General features: G+C 40.8%; 1 protein-coding gene and 1 long non-coding RNA gene across 3 annotated transcripts in view; one reads left to right on the top strand and one right to left on the bottom strand.

The window, feature by feature from the left end:
* Positions 1 to 465: 465 nt before the first annotated feature.
* ciita (class II, major histocompatibility complex, transactivator) lies at positions 466 to 22,524 on the bottom strand. Of its 2 annotated transcripts, none has more exons than XM_028042035.1 (22): positions 21,153 to 22,524; positions 14,007 to 14,057; positions 13,873 to 13,917; positions 13,711 to 13,785; positions 12,928 to 13,035; positions 12,778 to 12,846; positions 11,491 to 11,538; positions 10,646 to 10,870; positions 9,051 to 9,101; positions 8,842 to 8,952; positions 8,697 to 8,750; positions 8,383 to 8,600; positions 5,521 to 6,836; positions 4,835 to 5,368; positions 3,108 to 3,287; positions 2,943 to 3,014; positions 2,738 to 2,818; positions 2,566 to 2,649; positions 2,398 to 2,481; positions 2,208 to 2,291; positions 1,396 to 1,479; positions 466 to 1,305 (listed from the first exon to the last, which is right to left on the bottom strand). In XM_028042035.1, the coding sequence occupies exons 1-22, from the start codon at positions 22,474 to 22,476 to the stop codon at positions 1,230 to 1,232; spliced, it is 4,974 nt and encodes a 1,657-aa protein (XP_027897836.1). In that variant the 5' UTR covers positions 22,477 to 22,524; the 3' UTR covers positions 466 to 1,229. The 2 variants fall into 2 exon arrangements, with proteins under 2 accessions (XP_027897836.1, XP_027897837.1); XM_028042036.1 differs by lacking the exon at positions 21,153 to 22,524 and adding an exon at positions 18,160 to 18,427.
* The window catches only part of LOC114159840 (uncharacterized), a 5,005-nt gene continuing 4,575 nt past the window's right edge, over positions 22,314 to 22,743 (top strand). The window contains exons 1-2 of the long non-coding RNA XR_003598667.1: positions 22,314 to 22,429; positions 22,588 to 22,695. This is a non-coding gene — a long non-coding RNA (uncharacterized LOC114159840). The remainder of the gene's footprint in view (positions 22,430 to 22,587; positions 22,696 to 22,743) is intronic.

The following is a 22,743-nucleotide window of genomic DNA, read 5'->3' as shown; positions in this document are numbered from 1 at the left end:
ATTGCTCCTTAGTACATTTTTTTTTTCCATAAAACAGTTCATGCGTGGTTCTGTCTTGTTCTTTTGCCTCTCTCTTTTTATCAGAACTAGTAGAGCTTGTTGATATTGAAACTTGTTGAAACTTAGAAATAACTTGAGTGAGAACAATAATGGAATGACCCAAAGCTGTGCTTCAAAGCTGAGTTTGTGCAAATAAACCAGCCATTTTAAATGAACTCTAACAACTTTGCCAAAAATATAAGTCAAATAGCCAGCCATAATTATACCGGAAACATACTTTTAACCAGGACTGTACACGCCTCTGCTATGTCATATTTTAGCCACAAGAGCGCGCCAGAGGGCAGCAGAAATACGCTCCCCTGTAGAAATAAATCATTATGGCTCTATAATGACACACATTCACGTACCGAGAAGGAATAAATGTGTACATGTGTTTACATGTGTAAAAATTAAAGCACAACTTGCTCCAGTTTTCAAATCCATTTATTTGATTTGTGCTGCAGTTTGCTGTAGTTGGAAGGTCATTCCAGGAGAGGTTAGCACCATTCACACAGGCCAACGTTGAGATTTCGCGCCAGATTTGTAACATTTCATCCAAACACAACTCCGTTCAACTACTAATGCGATAGACGTTGTCCTTCAACAAGAGACAGTGTAACGCGTAAAAACACACAGAGCTGCAGGCAACACTGCCTACAGAAAGGTCAGTCTGTGTACAAATAGGGAACAGAAACTTGTAGGAGAGGAAGTATAAAGGGAGGCTTTTAATAACCTCAAGCATTTAGTAGAAAAAATAAACATGTGACACCACAATTAAAATACGTATATATATATATGTATAAAGGTAACCAGGCTATGAGTTGTAGCTCAAAACCAGAAAAACAAACACAAAAAACACGAACAAAAGTTTAAATTGATGATAGTAAAAAAAACAACAACTGCTTTTCCATGTAGATGATATAAAATTGTGCAAAGTTTATAAAAAGCATTCCACACAGGTGATCCCAAGTGGTGTGGAAGTGTTAATTCTCCTTTAAAGAATAACTAGAATCGTTACCTGATGAGCTGAACAGCAGCTAATTATTGTAGTGCAAAACTTCACATGCTCTTCATGTTATGATTTAAAGGCTTTAGAACACTTAAAGGGTAGTGTTCACATGAATACACAAGACAGATTAATTCAGTGCAAGGTAGAACTTTTTTTTTTTTTTTTTTTTTTAAGGACCATATTATTGCCAGAGGATGCGGCTGTCCTGCTGCTTCAGTCTCTCAAAAACTCCATATGGGATACACTGGTTCCACATCCTGGGATGAGATCAGACAAACCGAGTTAAGGACATGAAAAAAAATAACAACAAAAAACCCCAACTTGTGCTGTTTAGTAACATGACTCACCTCAAAGTCTTAACTTTAGAGCACTTTCTCAAACTGGCTCCCAAGCTTTGTGCTCCAATATCCGTCATCTTGTTATATTTAATGCTGTCAAATGAAAACAAACAGGGAAACACAAAGCTGTTAATCAATATGACCTATGCAAAAATACTGCATAGGTATTACCGGCAATGATTCTCAAAATCATTCAGGTAAAAGTTGCTTACATATTCAAACGTCATTTTCACTTATTGCTGTTCTATGGGATAAGCAAGCAAAAAGTTGTGCAAACTATTGAAGTGGAGGAAGAATGGCGAAGAATTGTTTTCAAGTTTGTTTTTTTACAACAAAAAATCTGAAAAGTGTGGCAGGCATTTGTATTCAGCCTCACCAAATCATCAATCTTAATGTTGTAAGGGCATATATGCTGCCATTGAGATATTGAAATATAGATTTGGCCAGTCTTCTTAGCAAAACAGCTAAATCTAAAATAAATGTAGTGTTCTGTGTGTCAGCCAAAGCATAAATTGTCTCACTAATTAAATAACAAATAAGGAAAGATCACTGCTGCGTTTCAGATTTTTTTTATTTGCATAATATCTGAAAATAAGGTGTTTTATCTTTCAAAACCGATGCAAGTGCTTCAGGTGCAAATTACATTCGGTTAGAGTGCAGAAGTCACTGGATTTCGTTCCTTCTTTATTCATCAAACAAACCGTCTAAAAATATAAGCTGGCTACACAGCTCTCTACGCTTTGCATTTCACATGTAGCAAACTTCCATAAGTTGTCCTGTGCGTTAATATTTCCGGCGTCAGAAAGGAACGGAAAACTTACTCGAGGTCTGTAAGCGAAGCCATGTGTGGGAGGACAGCTGCTAAACTCTCTGCCCCTTCGTCAGAAATCACGTTACTGTACAGACTGGAGACCACAAAGATGGAAGTGAAATTTTGTGGCGCAAAAACAAGATGCCATTTATAGACGGTTGTGTAGGCACTCGTTAATATGCATGATGCACAGTTCCGACCTTAAACAGTGCAGTTTGGGCAGGTCCTTCAAGGCGAGAGCTAGCTTCTTCACACCCTGGTCACCTATGCAGTTCTCGGACAAACTGAAAACAACGAGCTTGTTTAGCTTAAAATATTAAAAAGAAAATGGGGAAGAGGAAAGAGAAAAGGGAAAAGCATAGACTCACTTTAGTACTTCCAGTGAGCGAAGAGAGACTAATGCATTTGCCAGTTTCTCTGCTCCTTTGTCTCCGATCTTACTGTTTTCCATGCTGTAAGAAGTTTGACGAAGGGATCATTAGAAGAGTGTTTTGTGTGAGGAGGCGACTTGAAATGGAGAGATACAGTATGTGTACTTACTCCAAGTGCTGCAGGTTATGGAGCCCAGGGAGAAGGTCCCACAGTTTGGGAAGAGCCAAGGGGCTGTTTTCTAGGCCAAGCCTTAAAGAAGAGCAACTGTTACCATCAGAATGACATCAATATGACTTTTATTTGTATTGCTTTTACTGTTTTCTCCAATCCTGTTCCAATGACATCGCAGGATTTTCATTTCCAAGTTACTCACTCAAATTCCAGCTTGTACAGTTCTTTGACTGCTGGCACCCCTTCTGCCAGGAGGGAATTTGATTGGTCTGAGCTGCAGTTAAATATAAAAATCAAACAATCAATCAAACAAACACTGAACATTTCAAATGTGCATTGATCTCTGTGTGTATCTTTTGCACCCCACCTGTCCGAGAGCCTCTTGCTGGTGTGTATGCTGACGAGCCTTTCCAGGTGCTCCATGTGACAGACCTGAGTGGCTTTCAGAGGATGGATCTTGAACTTGGACACCGCTCCTTGCAGGAGACCTTCGTCGCTCCTCTTCTCCAGCTCCTCCCACAGGGTGACGACGTCTGCTATGCAGGCCCTAAGAAACGCGCAGGCTCCATTTTATATATGTACATAATATGCTTGATTTTACTTGACAGCAAAACAAAAACATAAACTGGACAAGTTATCGTCCGAGTCAAAAGTAATTATTTCCCCGAATAAAGCAAAGCATAAAATTATCCAGGCAGAGAAAATCATCTAAAAATTGAAACATAAACAGGTAGATATAATATACAGTAATTGCATTCTGACATACTTTGTCCCAAAGTTCTTCTTCATTTCCTCTTAGATTATTAACATCAACCAGTTTGGGTTTTCTGCATCATTACTGGAATTTAAGTTGCAACAATTTTGGAGGCTCCACAGGGATGTACCAGACCATGTATGCAATAGCTTGCAAACTCACAATGTCCTAGATACAGTTGCTGCAAACACACAAACATCCAGAATTTCCCTCTGCTGCGGTGATCAAATTAGAAACATAGGATCCCAATATTCATGTGGATTTTACTCAAATAGAGCTGTCTATGTCTTGAACAATATCAAAGACATATCAGTGACAACCGTAGCTCTTTGTTCGAGCCTTTCTTTGGCCTCCTAGAGAATCAGAGCACCATAACCCTCCAAGTCAGATGTTGTTAGGTGATAAGTAGTTTTGTGGCTTTGGACAAAATGTGTCAGACTGTCGTAAACATATATCGGTGTGCAGATATATGTTTCAAGGATTAAATATAGCTGTCAACTCCAGCTAGAATAAATACCATACCGACGGATGTTTACACAACCATAATACAATACAATCTGAATTCAACACAAATCTCTTGTTATATCAAAAATGCAGATTTACAGTGTCCTCAACTTACGGAGGCCTTCTTGAGTCCAAATGTCTAAATTGGTCAGATGTTTAAGATGTTTAGTTTAGAGCCTTTTTAGCTACCAAAAGGTTTATTCTATTTTTTTTATTGCTCTGTATGTTGCATCTAGAGACATACAAAGATTGTACAAAGCCTTTTTCAATTCCTAATACAGGTCGCAGCAGCTTTCTGCACCATCACACAGTTTTTCAGCTCTGCATGCATCCTTGGGTTGTGACAGATTGGCGTACGAAAGCAAGAGAAAAATGAGACAACTTTAATTTTTCTCCTTTCTCCTGCGAATGTCTGACAGTTTCAAATATGGCCCCATTTAAGCATCTATCTATACTGAAAGAGCAAAAGCACAGAATGTGGTTTTATATCTGTACAGATCCAGAAGCATGTTTCTTTTAACATGCCGTTTGTGGATTTTTCAGCTTCAGTCGCAGACAGAAAATGCTTGCACATTTCTCCTGTGTACGGCAACCACAGAGCTGTGGCAAAAGTTTGCTGCATCTTCACCCTTTTTTGAACCATAAATGAAGAGGACAGTGGCCGATTTTCAGACCTTCGCTTATGAAGCTCACAAATAACCAATTCCAAAAGTTCCACTGAGAAAAACCAAGTTTGAAAACATTGCAATTTGAAAAGCGTGGGAAAACATAAATTATAATGATTTCAGTTCTTGAATTGGTCATTTTGAATCATTTTGGAAAGAAGTTAGTTTTACCTGTAGGTATTGATGTTGTTGAGGGCCACTAGCGATCTAAGTCCACAGATCTGTATCCCAGTGTCTTCCAGATCCAAACAGAAACTCCTGCCCTCAGCTCCACCCATCCTGAGAGCGTTTTGTACTGTGAACACATCCGGCGGGTTGAGGGGAACGCCCCGGAATGTTAGGAGTTCAGGGAGATTTAATGCCAATCGGGTCAGCATTTTGGCACTGGTGTCCTTCCCACTCTCTTGGTGCGTGAAACTTGCTTCGTAGACGTAGTTGCACGCCTCCAGGATCTGAGTTGAATTCAAATCCCCAAAGCACAGACCTTCTAGGTGTTTCATCACCAAAGCCTGCTTACTGGCAACCATGTCTCTGAAGACTGCTTCCGAGTATGAATGAAGACTCTGTAGCTCTGTCCTGTTGTGGAACAGGAGGCCTGCAGCGATCCTCTGCGTCAGCTCCAGCTCCTCCCGCTGAGGTTTCCGTCGGCCTTTGGCACCCATCTGGAAAGGCAGGGTCTGGAGAAAGGAGTGGTCTGTCACAGTCCTGGGTAGAGACAAACATTGAACTGGGTGAGGGAAATGAAGAAACAGAACTGAAAGTAAAAGGAAAATAAGGAGACAAAAATAATAGTTGAGGCCTGTGGGTAACAAATTTTTCATTTTTATGACCAGCTGAATACCAGAGTTCCTTGTTACCTTGACAAAGACAAATGGACAGCAGCCATGTAACTCTGAAGGAAAGGGTTAGCCCACAACAGGATCCTATCTTCCCATTCATCAGACGTTTGTGGGTTCCCTCCCTTTTCTTTGTTCTCTTTGTCCTCCACTTCTTCTATCCCATTGTTAACTTCTCCTCCTCCCTCCATCTCCTCTCTTCTGGAAGGTGTCCTTTTCATGAGGGACTGAGAAAGTAGCAGGCCCGTCCTCAAGCTGAAGGCTCTGAGTTTGGTGGAGACAGTTCGTCCTTTGGGAACAGCAGATGAGTTGGATTTCACCCCCTCCCAGGCTATAGAGCAAAGCTGGGACAGCAACTCTGTTCTGTTGGTGTCCTGGCAAACATTCTCCTCATCCAGTTGCTTCTGTCCCTTCGTCTTCCTTGCTCTTTGGTTACCAGAAGCAGCGCACGCTACCGCTCTGGGCCTTGTGCGATTATTTTTCTGTGCTCTTCTCCCTGGAGAATTGTTAGAAATGTCTGTATTTTCCACGGGTCCAGCCGTGTTTATTTTCTCAGCCTCAAGAAGTGACTCTGTGCTTCCTCTGTCTTTTTCCATTTTCAAGCAGAGGACCTTATGGCAGAGTGCAGTTAAAGTTCTTGGTAAGGCATCCTCACTTTTACACTGTTCTAACGCTGTGCACACCAAGTGGCAGAGACCCGGGTTCCAGCAGAGGAGATTCAGGTAGCTGCTGCTTTTTAAGGAGTCCAAAGCAGATTCCCTAAGTTCAGGATCGGAGAAGTACTGGGAAACGTACGTCTCCACGTTCGCCGGAGTGAAGCCGCAGACTTCCAGAAAGCTGTCCGCGCGGCGGAGCAACTGGCTTGCCGTGCCTCTTGGGCGGGTGGCGAGGAGGAGCGTGCAGCCTGGAAGCAGGACCCTCTGAAGAATGCTGGAGAACAGCTGCTTCACTGTGAAGGCCTGGGCTTTGCTGTCTTTTTGCAGTGAGGCCACCAACTCCTTCTTCTGAGTCTGGAGCAGAATTTCGTAGTGCCGCAGCTCATCAAATCCATCAAAAACAATAAGCACCCTTTTAGGAGCTGCGAGGATCTGAGCGTAAACTCCTTCAGGATCCGCGCAGTGTGGAGCGAAGGAGGACTGACTGAGCAGCAGCGTCTGGAGGCTGTGGACAGGCTCTGTTAAAGCGAGCTGTTTGCCGTCTAATAGAAAGACAAAGTCAAACTGAGGGATGCAGTCTCTGGACCAGTCGAGACACAGCTTCTTGATCACAGTTGTTTTCCCCATGCCAGCATTGCCAAACAGCACGTTGTAGCGTTTCCCATTCAGGCTGTCAAAGATCTGAAAAAGACAAACATACATTCACTTAGTCAAAGGAACAAACCAGTATTCAGCTGCAGCTGGCCACATGGCTCATCGCATGGTCTGTATTTTATAGGGAGCAACACAAAGCTCACAAAAAGGTAGAGGTATACATGCACCTCTAGCGAGTTGTTTTGTTGCTTCATGCTCCATTGGTCTTAAAATCTAGATTCAGGCCCCCTTGTTACATCAGACGGTGTTGATGGAAGTTTTCTTGGACATTGAGAGTGCCTCAATCATCACTGAATTTATCATTTGGTCCACATACAGCCAACAACTATTTAGGCCTTGTTTCCTTCCATTTCAGTTGTTGATGATGGCTCCCCTAAAGGGCTCTGCGTGGTCGGGCCGAAGTGCCGCGGTCGGTTCTAATTGTCACAATTGCATGAGTTGCACAACTTTTCGTCCCTCCCTGGATGCAAAGCTGTTGTGTGATTGGTCAGAATTTGATAGTTGTGTTTGTTTATGTGACAAACATTCCGACAACTCAACTGCCAGGAACAGAGTTTTTGACCAGAGAGCAGAATGGATAGTTTTAAGGAGGAATTGCCAGAGGGTGTGGAAAAGTAAAAATGAGATGTTGCAGCTCGTCAGTTCTTATTTCCTCGTCCTCCAAACTGGTAAACTTGTAAACAGTCTTTCCTTTCTGTAATGTATCCGTCGATGTATTTCAATGCTGCTGTAAACCACACCAAAACACCATGACATACTGCTAAAAGGGGTTTCCCAGGAGTTTGACTCAGTGTGTTTTGTGGACCGGGAAGGGTGTGTGCGAAAACAAATGTCCCATAACTATGTGAGCATTCGTCGACTGTTTGACGTCAGCCTGACCATTCTGAGCCCATAAGGGTGATCTCTTTCTTGCGCCATCTCTATGTTTTTCATTTTGCTTACACCTACTCCTTGCCCTAGAAGTATTACACTTGAAAAATGTATTGCATTTTGCCACGGTTTTGATATAATGAATTTATTTCTGCTGCATCTTAAATCATGTTTCTTGCGAGTCAGCCTGCTCATTCAGGTTTCCGAGCTCTCTCTTGAAGGCTTACTTATCATTTTTAGTTAATGGTAGGTATTTATTTTTCTGCTAATACTTGCAGAGTGTACAACTATTACTCATACTTTATCAAATATACCTCAATATGCATAAATGCGCACCATCTTAGCAGAAGACCTACTCCTACTTATTGCCACTCTTGAGGGTACAGCCAATGAATGGCACTCCTGGATTGGATGCTTTGTAAACACCAGCCATTGGCGTCTCAAGTAGCATTGCACCTAGGTATTCCAGCACTGTAAGATGTATTTTCTTTAGAATATTTAAAATATGCTCAATGAAAAAATACACAAATAGGCAAATTTTCCAATCATTTGGAATTATGTTCCACAGTAAAATAAGGCACATCTATGAGAGTAGGCTGGATCCCACTACACTTACTTCATTTTTTAAAGTCATAACGTCCATCTCCTTAATGAAATTTTTTATTTTTTTTAAATTACTAGTCTATAAAAGAAACACGCTTACCTGACTCTGCCCCATGGAGCTCTTTTGACGGTCTATATCTCCAGTTATGATGAGCTCCTTGTCCAGACATCTATTCGTGTTTTTCCCAGAGCGAGCGATCTCTCTCCGGCTCACACTCACGTTCACGTAATGGGCGTTCAGACTCAGGCCTGCCTCCATATACTGGCAAGTCTGACTCATGTGTATTTTTGACTGCTGGATGTAGTCCCTCACAGCCTCTGTAGAGGAAAAATAAGTGAAGCCAATGCCAGCTTATTCAATAAGGCATAATAATTGTGGGGAGCAATGAGAGGAAGTTGCAAAAGCAGACTTACGGGGGATTTCCACAACCACAGGGGACTTTGGCGACTCCTTACATGGGGATACCTCTGAAATGAGATAAGTTATGTTGTTCACATTGTAGAAAGGCAAAAATGTACCCAGCATGAACTGTGGTCTGAGAAACACACTCAAATTTACCGTTTGTGGGGGACGGAGGAGCTGCGGTGGGGGACGTGACTTTGCTGGCTGTGTCCGACATGGAACCTGGCTGAAATGAACTCATCAGAAAGGGCGCCACTGCACCGTCCGCTACAAACACAAGAGAAAAATCACACAGACAGATGAATATCTACACAAAGGCACATGTATGTCTCGATACCCCAAGATTAAGAAAAAGCGACGCTCACCTGGAGAGAGCGGTGGAACCTGGCGTTTGCGGGTCGGAGAGGGATTAGGAACTAATAGGAAACAGGATTAGAGAAGGCAGCGGTTATTCACTGCGAATGGCTGCCTAACATTCATCTAATGAATTTGAGACAGCTAAAGACAAAAGTATATTAAAAACATAAACATTTGATTTAGCCATTTTAGTACACGGGTATGCTTTGAAATAAATTGACTTGCAGCTCTAGCTGTGTATTTAGGGTCTTCATGATTTTCTGCCATGACTGCCGTGTATTTAGCCCAAGTTGGGAAACTTATCGTCCTACTGACAAGTTTCCCAAAGCATGCTGCTTCCATCACCATTGTTTATAGTGTGTTTATGTTGATGTGCATTACAATCGTTCCGCCACATAGTATTTTGCATTTAGCCCACAAAGTTCATTGTTGGACTCTTTTTCTCAGATTTGTTGGAGTGCTGCATGAATATGTGTCTTGTCAACATTCTGAGGATCTCGGATCAATCGCCGCTTCTCTGATCAATGTTCTACTGCCTATCAAAAGAGGCTGGAGGGTGTCTTGGTAGTAGTACTCTTTCTGTATTCTGTGAGATATCGCTGCTTTAAACTTCTCCAAAGCTTTAACCCTGACCTGTCTGCTGTGTTTCTGGGCCTGCATGATGCTGTTTGCCCTCTAATGTTCTCTAGCAAACTTCTGACGCCTTTTACAGATGAACTGTATTTATAATGAAATTAAATTACACTTGCTACTGAGCAGGTAACTTCTGAAAGTAAATGTTTGGAAAGGATTTTATTTAAGGGTATAGAAGTACGAAGAGCTAATAGGTATATGTGTATGCCACAGTTTTCCATTTATGCATTTTCTTCCACTTCACAACTGTGCACGGCTTTGTTCTGGTGTATTACACAAAACCCGAATTACATAAGATTTTTATGTATTGTTGTCACGTGACAAAGTGTGAAAAAAAGTTTGAATGGCATGAATGCTTGGGCCGTGCCTGGCAGGTGAATTGAATAATGTTGCTCTACTTGTATGAAGTTTTGCTGGGAAATCATAAAAGGGTGTGGGTTTGTTATTATGAAGCATTCAATTGGAACATGATCTAATTGTTTTGTTTCTGACTTCTTATTACATTACAAATGAAAAAAACAGCAATCTGTAAGGATAAAATGCTCAACTTTTCTTGCACGCGTTCTACTAATTTGTTAAATCAGTTGTGAAAATTGCAGCAAATATATGAATATTATCTGTAGGCCTTAATATTTGCAGCCCTCTGTTGCTCTCTGACCCAACTTTCAGAAATACTGATCCAGAGGCTCTATTGTTAAAATCCCAGCAATCAAGGATATCTTCATATGTTTTTCGTCCACATCCTAGCTGGGCAGAAGTGTTTTGGCTACAAATTAGAGACCTATAAATAAGTCCACGATGTTGACAATAATGTTCTGGCTGACTGGTTTACTTCTGTGTTGGAGGATCACAGCAATACGTGAGCAAAATCCACTGCAAACTCTTTACAGCCAGTCAGTGTTGTTTGGCTTCAACTAAAACTGAGCACCATTGGACCTTCCATGCAGGATTATTTCATAGATTTACTCACCGAAGATGTACGTCGGCGTAGCAGCTGTGTTCGGGAGTGGGAGCCGAATAAGCGGAGGAGGGGAGGAGGAAAGCTGGACCACCTTATAAGCAGAGGGGTCTGGGATTGTGATGAACTGAATGGGAATGGAATTAGCTGACTGAGGTGGGAACACGAGGAGGTTGCCTGGAGGAGTGGTGGGAAGGCATCCCACAGGCTCTGCTGGAACTGACGCTGCTTCAGCATCTGCAAAACAACACCAGGTGACATTTTTATTGCTTTCTATGAACAGGTTTTGTTCAGTGTGGGAGGGCAGAAAGCATCCCCAGACTGCATGCTTATGAGAAGGAACAAGAAATTTAAATTCCAATTTCAAAACAAAGGAAAAAAAATAGCTAGAGCACTGTACTACAGGTGCATTGTGATCAGATAAAGTCGTCTTTATAAGCTTGAGGGTTATAGAAGCAAACGTCCATTACCACCTAAAACTGTTGACATCATGCTAACACGTACAACCAAAATAACATAGAGGAAGTCGAGCAGTGGAGGAGTTCTCATCTAAGATCACAAAATAAACTTCCCTTTTCTTTGTCTTCAGGATCCAAGTTACACATGGGCAAGTAGAAGTCCTTTAACTCTTTAATATCTCAGATAAACAACATGCACCTGCTTTGCAAAATAGTATTGTCCTGATGTGACCTGTGAAATCCGGGTCACATCAAGCTTTGATGGTTTCATATGTACATTCCAAAAAAGCTGTGGTAGAAACAGTTTTAGATTTTTGGCTGTGTTGCATAGCTTATATCCATTCGCTTAAATTCATGTTGTTCCCTTCAAAAAGATTTCAGTTGCTATGAGAACCTCACCATGAATGGCAGGTGGCTCAGCAGTTTCCTCTTGGGTTTTTGGTGGTTCTGTAAAAAAAAAAACAGGGGTGTTAGCCAGCTGCAGACTAACAAAGTAAATTTCAAAATAAATTGTGTAAATAAGTGGGGGTTCCTGAATTGCCTTTAGTAGTAGTTTGGTATCACTTATTTACACAAAATCAAGTGATAGGTTTTTAAGAAAATTATTTTTAGCTTAAGACAGAAATTACTCAGAAAAGAGGTTCAGCAGAGATAACTGGAAGAACCTTATGAACCCTATGAAACCAGCAACAAGTACAATACTCATCTGGACATCTGGAATGATGTCATTTCCAGAATGACGTCATTCTGGAAATGAGATCATTCCAGATGTCATAGGAGTGCGACCCAATGAATTTAACATGTTCACATCCATGGGATAGGCTGCAGGTGTTAAATAACATCCAAACTTTTGTGTTTACTTTTAGAGCGGACTGACGAGTCTCAGTCTAAGAGGTGTATTTATACAGCTGACAAGATCAACTAGCATGACTTCATTAATTTTTTTATGGTTAAGAAAACTAAGCAGCCTCCTGAGAAAGAGTTGAATACTTGTAAACAGAGTAGATATTAAAGTTTGACTTGTTTTGAAATGGCTAAAATCAGCTAAAGAAGGCTGGCTAACTACTAGCTGTTAGGCTTTCACCACGAGAATTTATTCCCTTCGCAAACTATCATATGAGGTTTGCTAAATTGGAAAGTACTTCTGATGATAAACTAAAGTCATACAATGTAAATTCAAACATTCTGAATTTTATTTTTAACAGTGTTTTAGCTGAAACATAGCGGAGTTGGTGTGCTTGGTAACTTTGCCAGCTGCTACTAATGATGCAAGCTGAATTTTTTAAGCACTGTAGCAACACCTTCAGATTAGTGTACATTACAGATTAAGTACATGTGAACTGTCAACAGGAAAAGTATATTGTTTTTGCATAAAACGATTTCAGGCTCAAAACTATGAATCAGCCTGAATTTAAGTTAGCCACACTGTATCTAAAAGCACGTTATTTTCATTCACTATGACCAGACAGAAAGATGGTTGCCATCATTCTACCAGGCGACTGTGATTTTATGGTTTTTTGGAATGTTCTAACTGAATGTAAAGCTGATAACTGATTAGAAATAAAACATTAAGATAGAGGTAGGGTGTCACCATGTGCAATGAGTCGATTCATTTGACTGTGTGCATGTTTAAGTGAACACTTCTCAACAGACAAAGAATCACAAGGAGCCAACAAAATCTGTCACCTGTTGCTTTTCGCCTTTTCACTCTGGAGTCTCTGGAGTTTCCATCTGTGCACTGTGTAGACAGGGCATCTGGAAGAGAGAGATTTAAGATGTAAACGAGCAAACACTACAGATGGGCATGCTGAACAGCCAAACTTAAGCTCCCTTAACCTCTCTGTCTTTTTCTCTCAGGTTTTATTTTGCCCGTTGGCTTCCGCTGCTCTCTCTGCTCGCTGTGGTTAGCGCCATCAGAGACCTCCAGTGCCACAGCAGTGTCACCTGCAGAGCACAGAAGGGGAAGTGTAAAAGTCACTGAAGCGGCTAGCAGACACAGTAGACAGAAACGGCTGTTTTTGTCATGCCTTTTCAGTAGGGATCTGAAGACAATGGCTAAGGAGGGTATCGTTTCTAGAGAAATAGGAAGACTCAAAACGAGAATTGGCACAAAGGGTTAAGCCACAAGTGTCAAACTCCAGTCCTGAAGGGCCACTGCCCTGCAACCTTTGGATGTGCCTCTGCTGCACCACACCTGAATAGAATAATTAGGTCATTAGCAAGGCCTCTACACAAGAAAGAGGTAATTAAGCCATGTCATTTCAGTGTTTTGTACCTGTGGCACATCTAAAAACTGCAGGATAGTGGCCCTTGAGGACTGGAGTTTGACACCCCTGGGTTAAACAGTAGCCAGGAACACGAGTGAAAGACAATAACACACACAAAAATAATAATAAATAAAACAAATTGTATTCCTTATAAGTGAAGTAAAAGACCCAATGGCAGTGTCCACAAATAACTCAAAATTACTATAAATAGTGATAAGGAGTTAGTATCATATATTGACTCAACCACATCATAAAAGTTAATGACTTAATTCTTTTTTGGAGGCTTTTTATTTATTTATTTATTTATTTTTTAAATATATAAAACAACAAAATAACCAAAATAGATGCTCACTCTTTTGGATGATGTCATCAACGCAGTCAGGCCCCAGATCATGACTGAAGAGCACATTTGGATCCAGCTGAGAAGCTGCAAATAAATAATTAATAGAATCAATTTCAAAAATTGGGCAAAATGTATAATGTAAGCCACAAAGCTTCAACGTTTACTACTCACCTAAATAGTCATCGTCCCACAAAAGGTCCGATATATAACCTGAAACTATAATTTTGATAATGAGTGTATTAATGTGTAAAGGAGGAGGCTTATTGTAAAGCACCAGCAGAAAAAAAAAAATCAAAACTACAAACCTAAATCCAACAGGCCCGAGGAGTCCTGGTCGTATTCTTGCATCTTGGCATCTAAAAACCGAAAACACACAAGAAGTAAGAAAAACAGAAAGGCTGATGAGTAAGTCTACCAATTAAAAACATTACAAAAGACGCTTTAACAGACAAGTTTGGCTGAGCTCATTTTCTCACATGAACTATTTCTGGATGACATTATGTCAGATGTAATTCTCTGTATGATTTACTCATTTTATTTTGTTTTCAGCACTTCACTCATTGGTTCTGTACTTTCTTCAGCTTGAGGAACCCAGCACACCACAGAAAACCAGTTCTGCTAGCCATCACCAACCAGTGGAACGGGTCTCTTTCTTTCCGTCTTTGAGAACGGCCATATTGATTAGAAAGAAATGTTGCCAAAAGAAAATAACCAAAGACATACTCAAGCCTCTTCACAAAACAGTGCAATGCAATCTATGCATCTTCTCATCCTTTAGATAAAGTGTCCCTTAGTCCTCCAAAGGAAATGTATTAACTCAGCTTATTATCCGCAATACGGACAAATCTGAACACCTCACTAAGATTTTTTTTAATGTATTGACACGACTTGGCCTAATTCCTTACAAAACCATTTCTAAGGATTTGCATCCATACTGAGGGTCTTTATCCAGATATGGAGAAAATATGGTGGGCCTTCCCAGCAGTTGCCGTGGAACCTCCCTAGATTGCTAAATCATTTCTTTTACACATCGGACATTTTTATATTTTTCCATTGGGGTAGAGCGAATAGTTGAAATCATCTTAACTTTGTCTCATAAATAATCCGCTTGATGATCTGAAACATTTAAATGTGACAGAAAAGCAAAAGCCTAGGGAGTGTAGTGGGAAACAAATGCTTTTTCACAGCATTAAATGTGACTTCATTGGCAATGAAGTGGTCAATGAAGGACAGACTGAAAAGGAAAAAAACTCTGAATCCCCGTTTGGACAGGATGCTTGGAAAGTCAGCTGGGAACAAAAGAGGAGGCCGGAGCACAAAGCAGGAAATTGCAAGTAATGACGGGATTCAGGAAAGTACCAACGTTAAAATAAATGCAGCAGTATTTTTCAATACCAATATATTTTCAATTGTGTCCTACATGGCTAAAATTGTACGGCTGCGCCGAAGATCCACCCAGCTGAAATTTGAAAGGCAAATTCTTGATTTTATTGGGAAATGAAAAGCGAAAATAATGTCCAACTCTGGTCAAGAATTATTTGGAAGCAGAAACTCACCCAAACTTCAAGAGACCTTGATTATCTACGGCCACGACTGTGCCCTTATAGGCGCTTATTTGAAAATATCCAAATGCACCTATTGGAAACAAAATCCAGCCTCCAGGGTGTTTTTATTTTCCATTCCGGTTTATCTCGATCTCACCTTGAGCTTTGCCTGTTGATTGAGCCAGTACACCTCCATAACACACCCATACTTGTTATAAAAAAATCACACAAAATGATCTTTGAAACTTGGATAAAAGACTATAAAACATGCCAGGACAGGTAAGATATAAAATGCCAGTCTCAACTAGTCAGTGCCTTTTCTATACCGAAACAAAACCCCCCTCATATTATAGAAAAAAAGAAATCCCAGGCAAAACAATGGCCTCACATACATAGTGATTGATCAGAGGAGAGTCATTTTGTTTGGTTTTAAGAATATTTTCTGCACTAGTCACCTTTATTTAATAGCAATGAGGCAGGAAGAGGACAGAGAAAGTGGGTTGAGGTGAAGATATGTGCCAAAGAAAACGAGTACGGTTGAGCTGAGGTCCGTAGCCTCTAACCACCGTGCCACACGGCGCCCTAGAGGAGACTCCTTTTAACGACAAAAGAACAGCTGCGACGGAAAATGATCATTCTTCTTTAAATGAATGCAAAGACGACATTCAAGTGGTCAAGCTTGAATTTTGTAGTGAAACTTTGGACACGCTTCATCAAACTGTCTGAGGTTCTCATCATCTTCACCGAACTGCATAACTGACCTTATAATGTTGGTTAAAAGATGTTGTCTTGTAAGGCAATGTGCTTTTCTTCAACACACAATTCCATGACAGCACATACAGTTACCCAGAATTCACTGGTAGATATAGAACTCGGACCCGAACCGTGAAGCTACAGCTGTTATCCTGAAATCGTGACCTGTCTTCCATTAAATCTGTAATTTGAAAGCTGCACAAACATTTCGTTAACAGACATAATAACATAATAAGTCCTCTCTTAAACTTCCCAACCATCACAGACATTTTTGCTCCGCTCATGGACAGCAGTCGTTCTGAAAACTAAAACATAGAAACTCCCCCTGATTGGAATAAGCAAAGCTTTGCTGCATCTTCTTTTTAAAGAATGATTTATAACAGTTTCAACAGTCATGAGTCATTAAACAAGAACAGAGGATGAAAATGGACTGGGAATAAAACCACTATAAGGTGGAGCATCCACATATGGAACCACTTCACCAAAGAGTCGCTTTGCACCCTTGGATCTTTATGTTGATCTGATTTCTCACAACTAATAAGTCAATACTAAACATATACAGAAATGCATTCTTTTGGACATTCTTTAATTTTTTTCTGCTTTTAATAGTGGGTTTGAAAGTGGCGGCAGGTCATTTTGTGATCAATTTTGCCACCGGCGACAAGCTACTGGAGCATCCTTGAGCCAACTCATACCTGACATGGCTAACGTTTCATATTCACTTTAACAACACACCATTCAAAGTAATCTTTTAAAAATTCTACCCATATTCTTCTGTATGAAAATGTGCTTATATGACTCCAATAAATAATATCCTACATGAAGTTCAATCAGAGTTGTTTTTGTTCGTTTTTTTATGAGAGAAAACATAAAAAATAGGAAAGAAATGGGAAAATGGTAGAATACAAAAAATGCATGAAAATACTCGACTATACATTTCTAGTTATAAATGTGTAACTCTACATTTGGATGCTACTTTTGCCCTTAAACTATTAAATGGCATTGCATGGGCGTAAACATGCGGTGATGGCCTAACAGAGAGACACAATGAAGGCAACAACTTCTAACTTTGCTCACATTTCTAAATTAAAATGTGGCAGTGAGGTCAGAGAAAAGTATTTGTGGCGTTGAAGAAATATAGGGAGTACAGGCACGTCACATTTTTCTTTTTCCATTAAATCTCAACCCAATTTGGTCTTCATGTCCAGCAGCCCAGAGACGTCATTAGCAGAGATGTTGTTCGTCAAAACCAAGGGGTTTCACCCGACAGCGCAGCCCAGCGTGGCTCTGAATTTAGCATCACGTTTGTTTACTCACACGACATATAAATGTCAAAAGCGGGATGTGAAAATCACGCCTTATTTATATCTCCCTCTACCTTCTGGTAGTCCTCTCATCGATTCGCGTGAAATATTATTTTTAATCAAAGAATATGGGCATGTTTATCCAAGTTTGGGACTCGCATAAACCTTTTAAAACTCGCGTAGCAATAAAACCCGCTGCCAGTGTGTGAAGAGCTACACATTAACTCCAAATGTGGGTTTACAGATTGTTGAACAGTGAAACTCTTAACAGTTAAAGGGCAAAACGTTGCCCCCATTTGCCCTTATTTGGCATGCGCCTTCAGAAAGAGAAGCGCTGAATTCTTAAAGGGAAAGTGCAAAACTTTCTGTGCACTTTCAACTTACTAGATACGCGCAAGTTTGCGACCCCCATGTTGTAATTTGACCTTGACTATGTTGTAACTAGAACACATAAGTGACCTGTGAATTCCCCTCATCTTTTATGGTTCAGCTATTAGACTGTTGTTGCGTCTTTGCATGCCAGAGTGAGTCTGATTACATACATGCGCAATAGAGTCCGCCTTTCAGTGGTTCTGAATTTAAAGTTAAACAGGCTTAACAATAAAAATGATGGCTAATGCATTTAGTTCAGATCATTTAGGATTATTCAAGGTAAAAATAATAATAAAAAAAACGTTTCTTAAACTAATGTGATTATTATAATCACCAAGTGATTTAAGTTACGCAAAAATATTTTCCTCTTTATTACCCCCAAACATTAGGATAAAATATTTACGTGTAAATATCCGTCAGCTTGCATAAGCACGTTGAAAAAGCGCACCCAACCTGCCCAGTTATACGAAGGACAAAGAATTTACCTGTCGAGTCTCTCTGGATGCCGCTCAGGTCCTCTGAACTCTCTGCTGTACTTTGCTGCATTTTCTTCTATGTTGTGGCATATTTAATGCCACACATCACATCAAACGCTCCACACAGCCTGTCCTCGGATAACCCGCAGCACCACTGCGTATAGGCGCAACAGCATCTGGCAGTTGTATGGCTTTTGCTTTCACTTTAGCCAGGACGCCAAGCTTAGGGGCTTGGTTTTGCACCACGGTGGGCCAAGACCGCGCCGTCTTCTTGCACATGCATAACCATACTTTCGTTTTTATGTCTCAGACAAGAGGCAACAGAATTAAATGAATAAATAAATAATGACTCTCTAGAAAGAAAAAGATGGTGCAGCTATACTTTAATTTGTCATTCAAAACAGATTTAATCAGCACTGAGTCTAATAAACCTGAGGGGAAAACAAACACAGCTGCCACACCTCCCTCTGTCGATAAACTGTACACATTGCTGTGAGAAAACATTTGTCCTCTTACACGTTTCTTCTGTTTACTTTTTCTCACCCCATCAAGCAAACTTTAACAGACAAAGATAACCGAGGACAATAACAGGTAGCGTTCAGATTATCGTCTTTATTTATTAAAGCTGCAACTTAATTATTTGCCCTCCTTTGCTGAACATTTACTGTAAATAAATGTTGGGTTTAATTTCAGTGGCCTGGCTTGATTACCTGTGCGACCGGTAGAACTGTAAAAGCTCAAATCAAGCTAAAGGTTCACATTATTCCCCAAATCTATAATGAAACTCAAGTCATTGCTGTTCTTTATTCTGGAAAGAGTTACAACCTCTTTCTTAAAGGGACTCCGGCAAAAATACAGTGCGACACAGCATTCCAGAACAAAGACATCATTATACTGGCAGCTAAAAGTGTGGGGGCAGTACAGCAGGAAATCAGGCATAATACAATTGCTATCGCTCCTCAGTGTTATGGTCAAACACACCTCGACTTTGCGGTAGAACAGTGTTCTAAAACAAACCAGGAAGTCTACCACTAAATGGCTGAAAAGATGTTAATTCAAATAATGGAAGAGCTTGGATTGGCCGAGTCAATGTCTGACTTAAATCCACTTAAGATGATGTGGAATGACCTTGAACAAGGCAGCTCCTGCTCAAAATCCCTCCAACATGGCTGAAAACAATTCTGAAAGGAAGTGGCTAGAAACTCCTCAAGTCTGTGAAACATCCACTGTCAACTACCACACAGCAGCCAATGCTATGAAATGGGTTGCTAAATATTTTTCTGATAATACCTGTTATTTACAAAGCCTATAAAAACTATATCCCTGCCTCCTGGCCGTTTTACCCATTTTATTGCTTTTAAAAATCAACCATTATCAAATTTGGCTTAGGTGACAAAAATACAATAACACATTTAATGTCAAAGTGAAAACTAATTTCTACAAAAATAATAACATACAGATATGTAATGTGAAATATGTGATTGCATAAACATTCACTCCATTGACAGTCACTGACCTAACTTAACAGAGGTCCAACCAGTCAGTGGTAGTAGGGTAAAGGAGATCACCAAAATGCAGTGACTTTATCTCGCGTCATTAAAGACACCTGTCCACTCACTGGTTAATCAGCATTCCTAGCTACAATTATGGCATGAAGACAAAAGGACAACAAGAAAATCTGAAAAAAGGTTATTGAAAAGTATTAGTCAGGGTATGGATACCAAAACAAATTTATAAGGCACTGAACATCCCCTGGAGTTCAGTTAAATCCATCATCCAGACGGTGTAGAAATATGGCCGACTAAGACTGAGATTATTCAGTTGCTAGTTGTATTACAATGCTTCCTTACATGGCAACACGCTTAAAAACATGGCTTAAAACTGGGAAACATCTAAAGGTTTTAACGAATATTAATCATAAATGACTCTCTCCTTTCTCCTCGATACAGAGGTGCCAATGTTTGAACTCCTAAGATCCTATTTCTATCAAGAAACCCTGTACAAGGCAACAACACTCACTGTTCATCTGACCTAAAATAACACTAAGGGCAGGTGAAACGCGGAAACTACCTGCCCTGCTTGCTCACCAATGATAACAAATCGTGTTGCATAACCCAAACTAACACCAGTCCACCATTAGCGGTGTCCTTTTTGCCTTTTTTACAGTAAAAGCTCTTTATGTTTACAATAGTGCTGTAAACATTTTATCATTTATTTATGTACAATTGAGAATATATAAAATCATAGCAGGAGACTTAAGGGAAAGCTGAATGTTTCCACATTACTGAGTTGCATAGCAGAAATATTTGATGAGCCAAAACTATTTGGACTTGGTCCACTGCAAAAACCTGGTTTAGTGAAAAGTGTAAATAGGTTTTTTACAAAACCTGGCTAAGAGTTGATTTCCTGTGGGTTTTTTTATTTTTTAACTGTCCTCAGAAGGTCTTTCCTAAAATACCGTTGGCTTTGATAAAACCTTGCAGTACGTCTCTGCAATCATTTCATTCAGAAAGTTTGCTATGAATCAGAGTATCCAAGTGCTGAATAAAACTGAAAGGGATCTAATAAATCATAGCCCACCACCTGCTGACACAAGATGAAACTGAAAGTAAGCCCTACCATCCCCACAAGGCGTTCACCAAAATAAAATGCCTGGCAGATTAACAAGTCAACAGAAGGCAGACTTTCGGTTCCAGATAAAGGGAGGGTGGGGAGAGAGGGGAATGGAAAGCACCTACATATCCAAGAGGAGAAAAAAAAAAGCTCTTCAACTATCTTAGTACTAGAATATTATTGTTGCTTTTACATAAAACTCTTGGTTTTTCACATAAATAAGATAAATAAGACAGAGAATAGAGGACTGCAGGATCTAGCCATACAAATACCGGAATGTTAAAATCGACACCACTTTTTTCAGGATTCGAAACTTTGAAACTCTCAGCTCACCCAGTTACCCTTATACTAGCCCAAATACTTTAAATGATGATGATAAACAAACTTACCACAATGTAAATCCGTCTTTTCTTGGAATTCCCTATCTTGGTCTACATTATACATGTCTGCATCTTCTAGATAATCTGTTAATATTTCTGTGAGACTATTAAGAGAGGTATCTTGCAGAACAGTTCTGCTGTCTTCCGGCACATCTGAATGGAGCAGGTCCCTGAAAGTGGTTTCAGACAGTCCTGACTGTGTTCCACATTGTTGATATGGTGCGTCTGCCGTAAAACAGAACAGGTCATCCACTTTGTCTGCCATCTTGCCGACTGGACACAGAACATCGAATTGGCCCTCCAGCATTTGGGTGATGTATCCCCCCTCTGTTGCTTTGCAGGCTTCAACAGGTGAGGCACTTCTCGCTGCTGCAAGGATCCTGAAATCGTCCGTGTTGAACACAGCAACTCCGTTGAGGGTAGAGAAGTGGAGCGCTTCTCGTTCTGACCTGCCTGCATCTGTGTCACACGCAAAGCTTAGCTCTTCGCACTCAAAGTCGCCAACGCAGGTGTCAAGCGTACTGCAAGCGGCTGCAAGCTCCATTTCCTCCTCCATGTCCAAAACGACACTCTGGGCTTCACCCTCTAGCATCATCCTGTCGCTTATTGAACAGCCGCTTGGCACACAGGGCAGCAAGGTCTGCAACATCCCTCGCCCTCGGTCCCAGTTCTGCCATAGAGGAACAGCTATCCTCCTTGCTGATTCCTCTACCTGCTGTAACCACGCCTCCTGACTTTCCTCATTCCCCTTGTTTATGCTTTCGTTATCACTAGGAGGCTCGCTGCTTGCAGCACTCAGCAGTTCTGCTTTTTCATCACTGGGTCTGAGAGTGCAGTCATACACAGACAGTGAGGAAAGAGGGTCTTGATTCAAGTAGGACAAGTCCATTAGAACTTCTTCCAATAATTCCTGCATTTCCTCCTGATTTCTCTGAAGATTTTCATGTTGGAGCCACTTGTTTTTTTCCAGGTTAAATCTTGTGTTGTTTGGTTCCTCTATTAATGAGACCGATTCCGTTTGTTCCACATTGTGGTCACTAGTAAGAGATTTCGATCCGCCTGTCCTCACTTGGCTCGTCGGTTCTTGGTTGAGGTCCAACTGAGCCACGGATCCTAGAGAATTTAAGTCCTCATCCAGCTCAACGCATCCTGGTTTACTTGCGAATTTAGGCACAATCCCATCATTGAGCCAGTGCAGATTCAAACTGTTCCTGTATGCCTCCGAGATGATCCCCTCTTCCACCAGACCCTCCAGCAGAGCGTGAACCTCGCCGGGCAGGGCCACGGTAAGAACCGACCTCACCTGGTTCAGGACCTCGGCGAACTGAGCCATGATGTGGAAAACCGGCTGCCAAAGGCATCCAGCTCCAGTTAATGAGATGCCATCTGATCAAGATGATAGATTTCATATGTATTTTTTTAAAGAGACACTGCTTTTGTCCAGGAGGCGTTTCAAATCGAGTGGGGTGGTGCGTCGTGGTTGGAGTGGGAGGTCTGCTTCAGAACCGACGGGAATGCATGCACCAGACTGGAGGTGGCTACATCATACTTGGTATTATTAGTAGTTGGAAGTGAAATTTTGTAAAGCTCACACAACTCT

The sequence above is a fragment of the Xiphophorus couchianus genome, chromosome 16, assembly GCF_001444195.1.
Source record: "Xiphophorus couchianus chromosome 16, X_couchianus-1.0, whole genome shotgun sequence".
Lineage (NCBI taxonomy): Eukaryota > Metazoa > Chordata > Actinopteri > Cyprinodontiformes > Poeciliidae > Xiphophorus > Xiphophorus couchianus.
The sequence above is the reverse complement of the archived record's forward strand: the minus strand, read 5'-3'. Positions and strand labels throughout refer to the sequence as shown.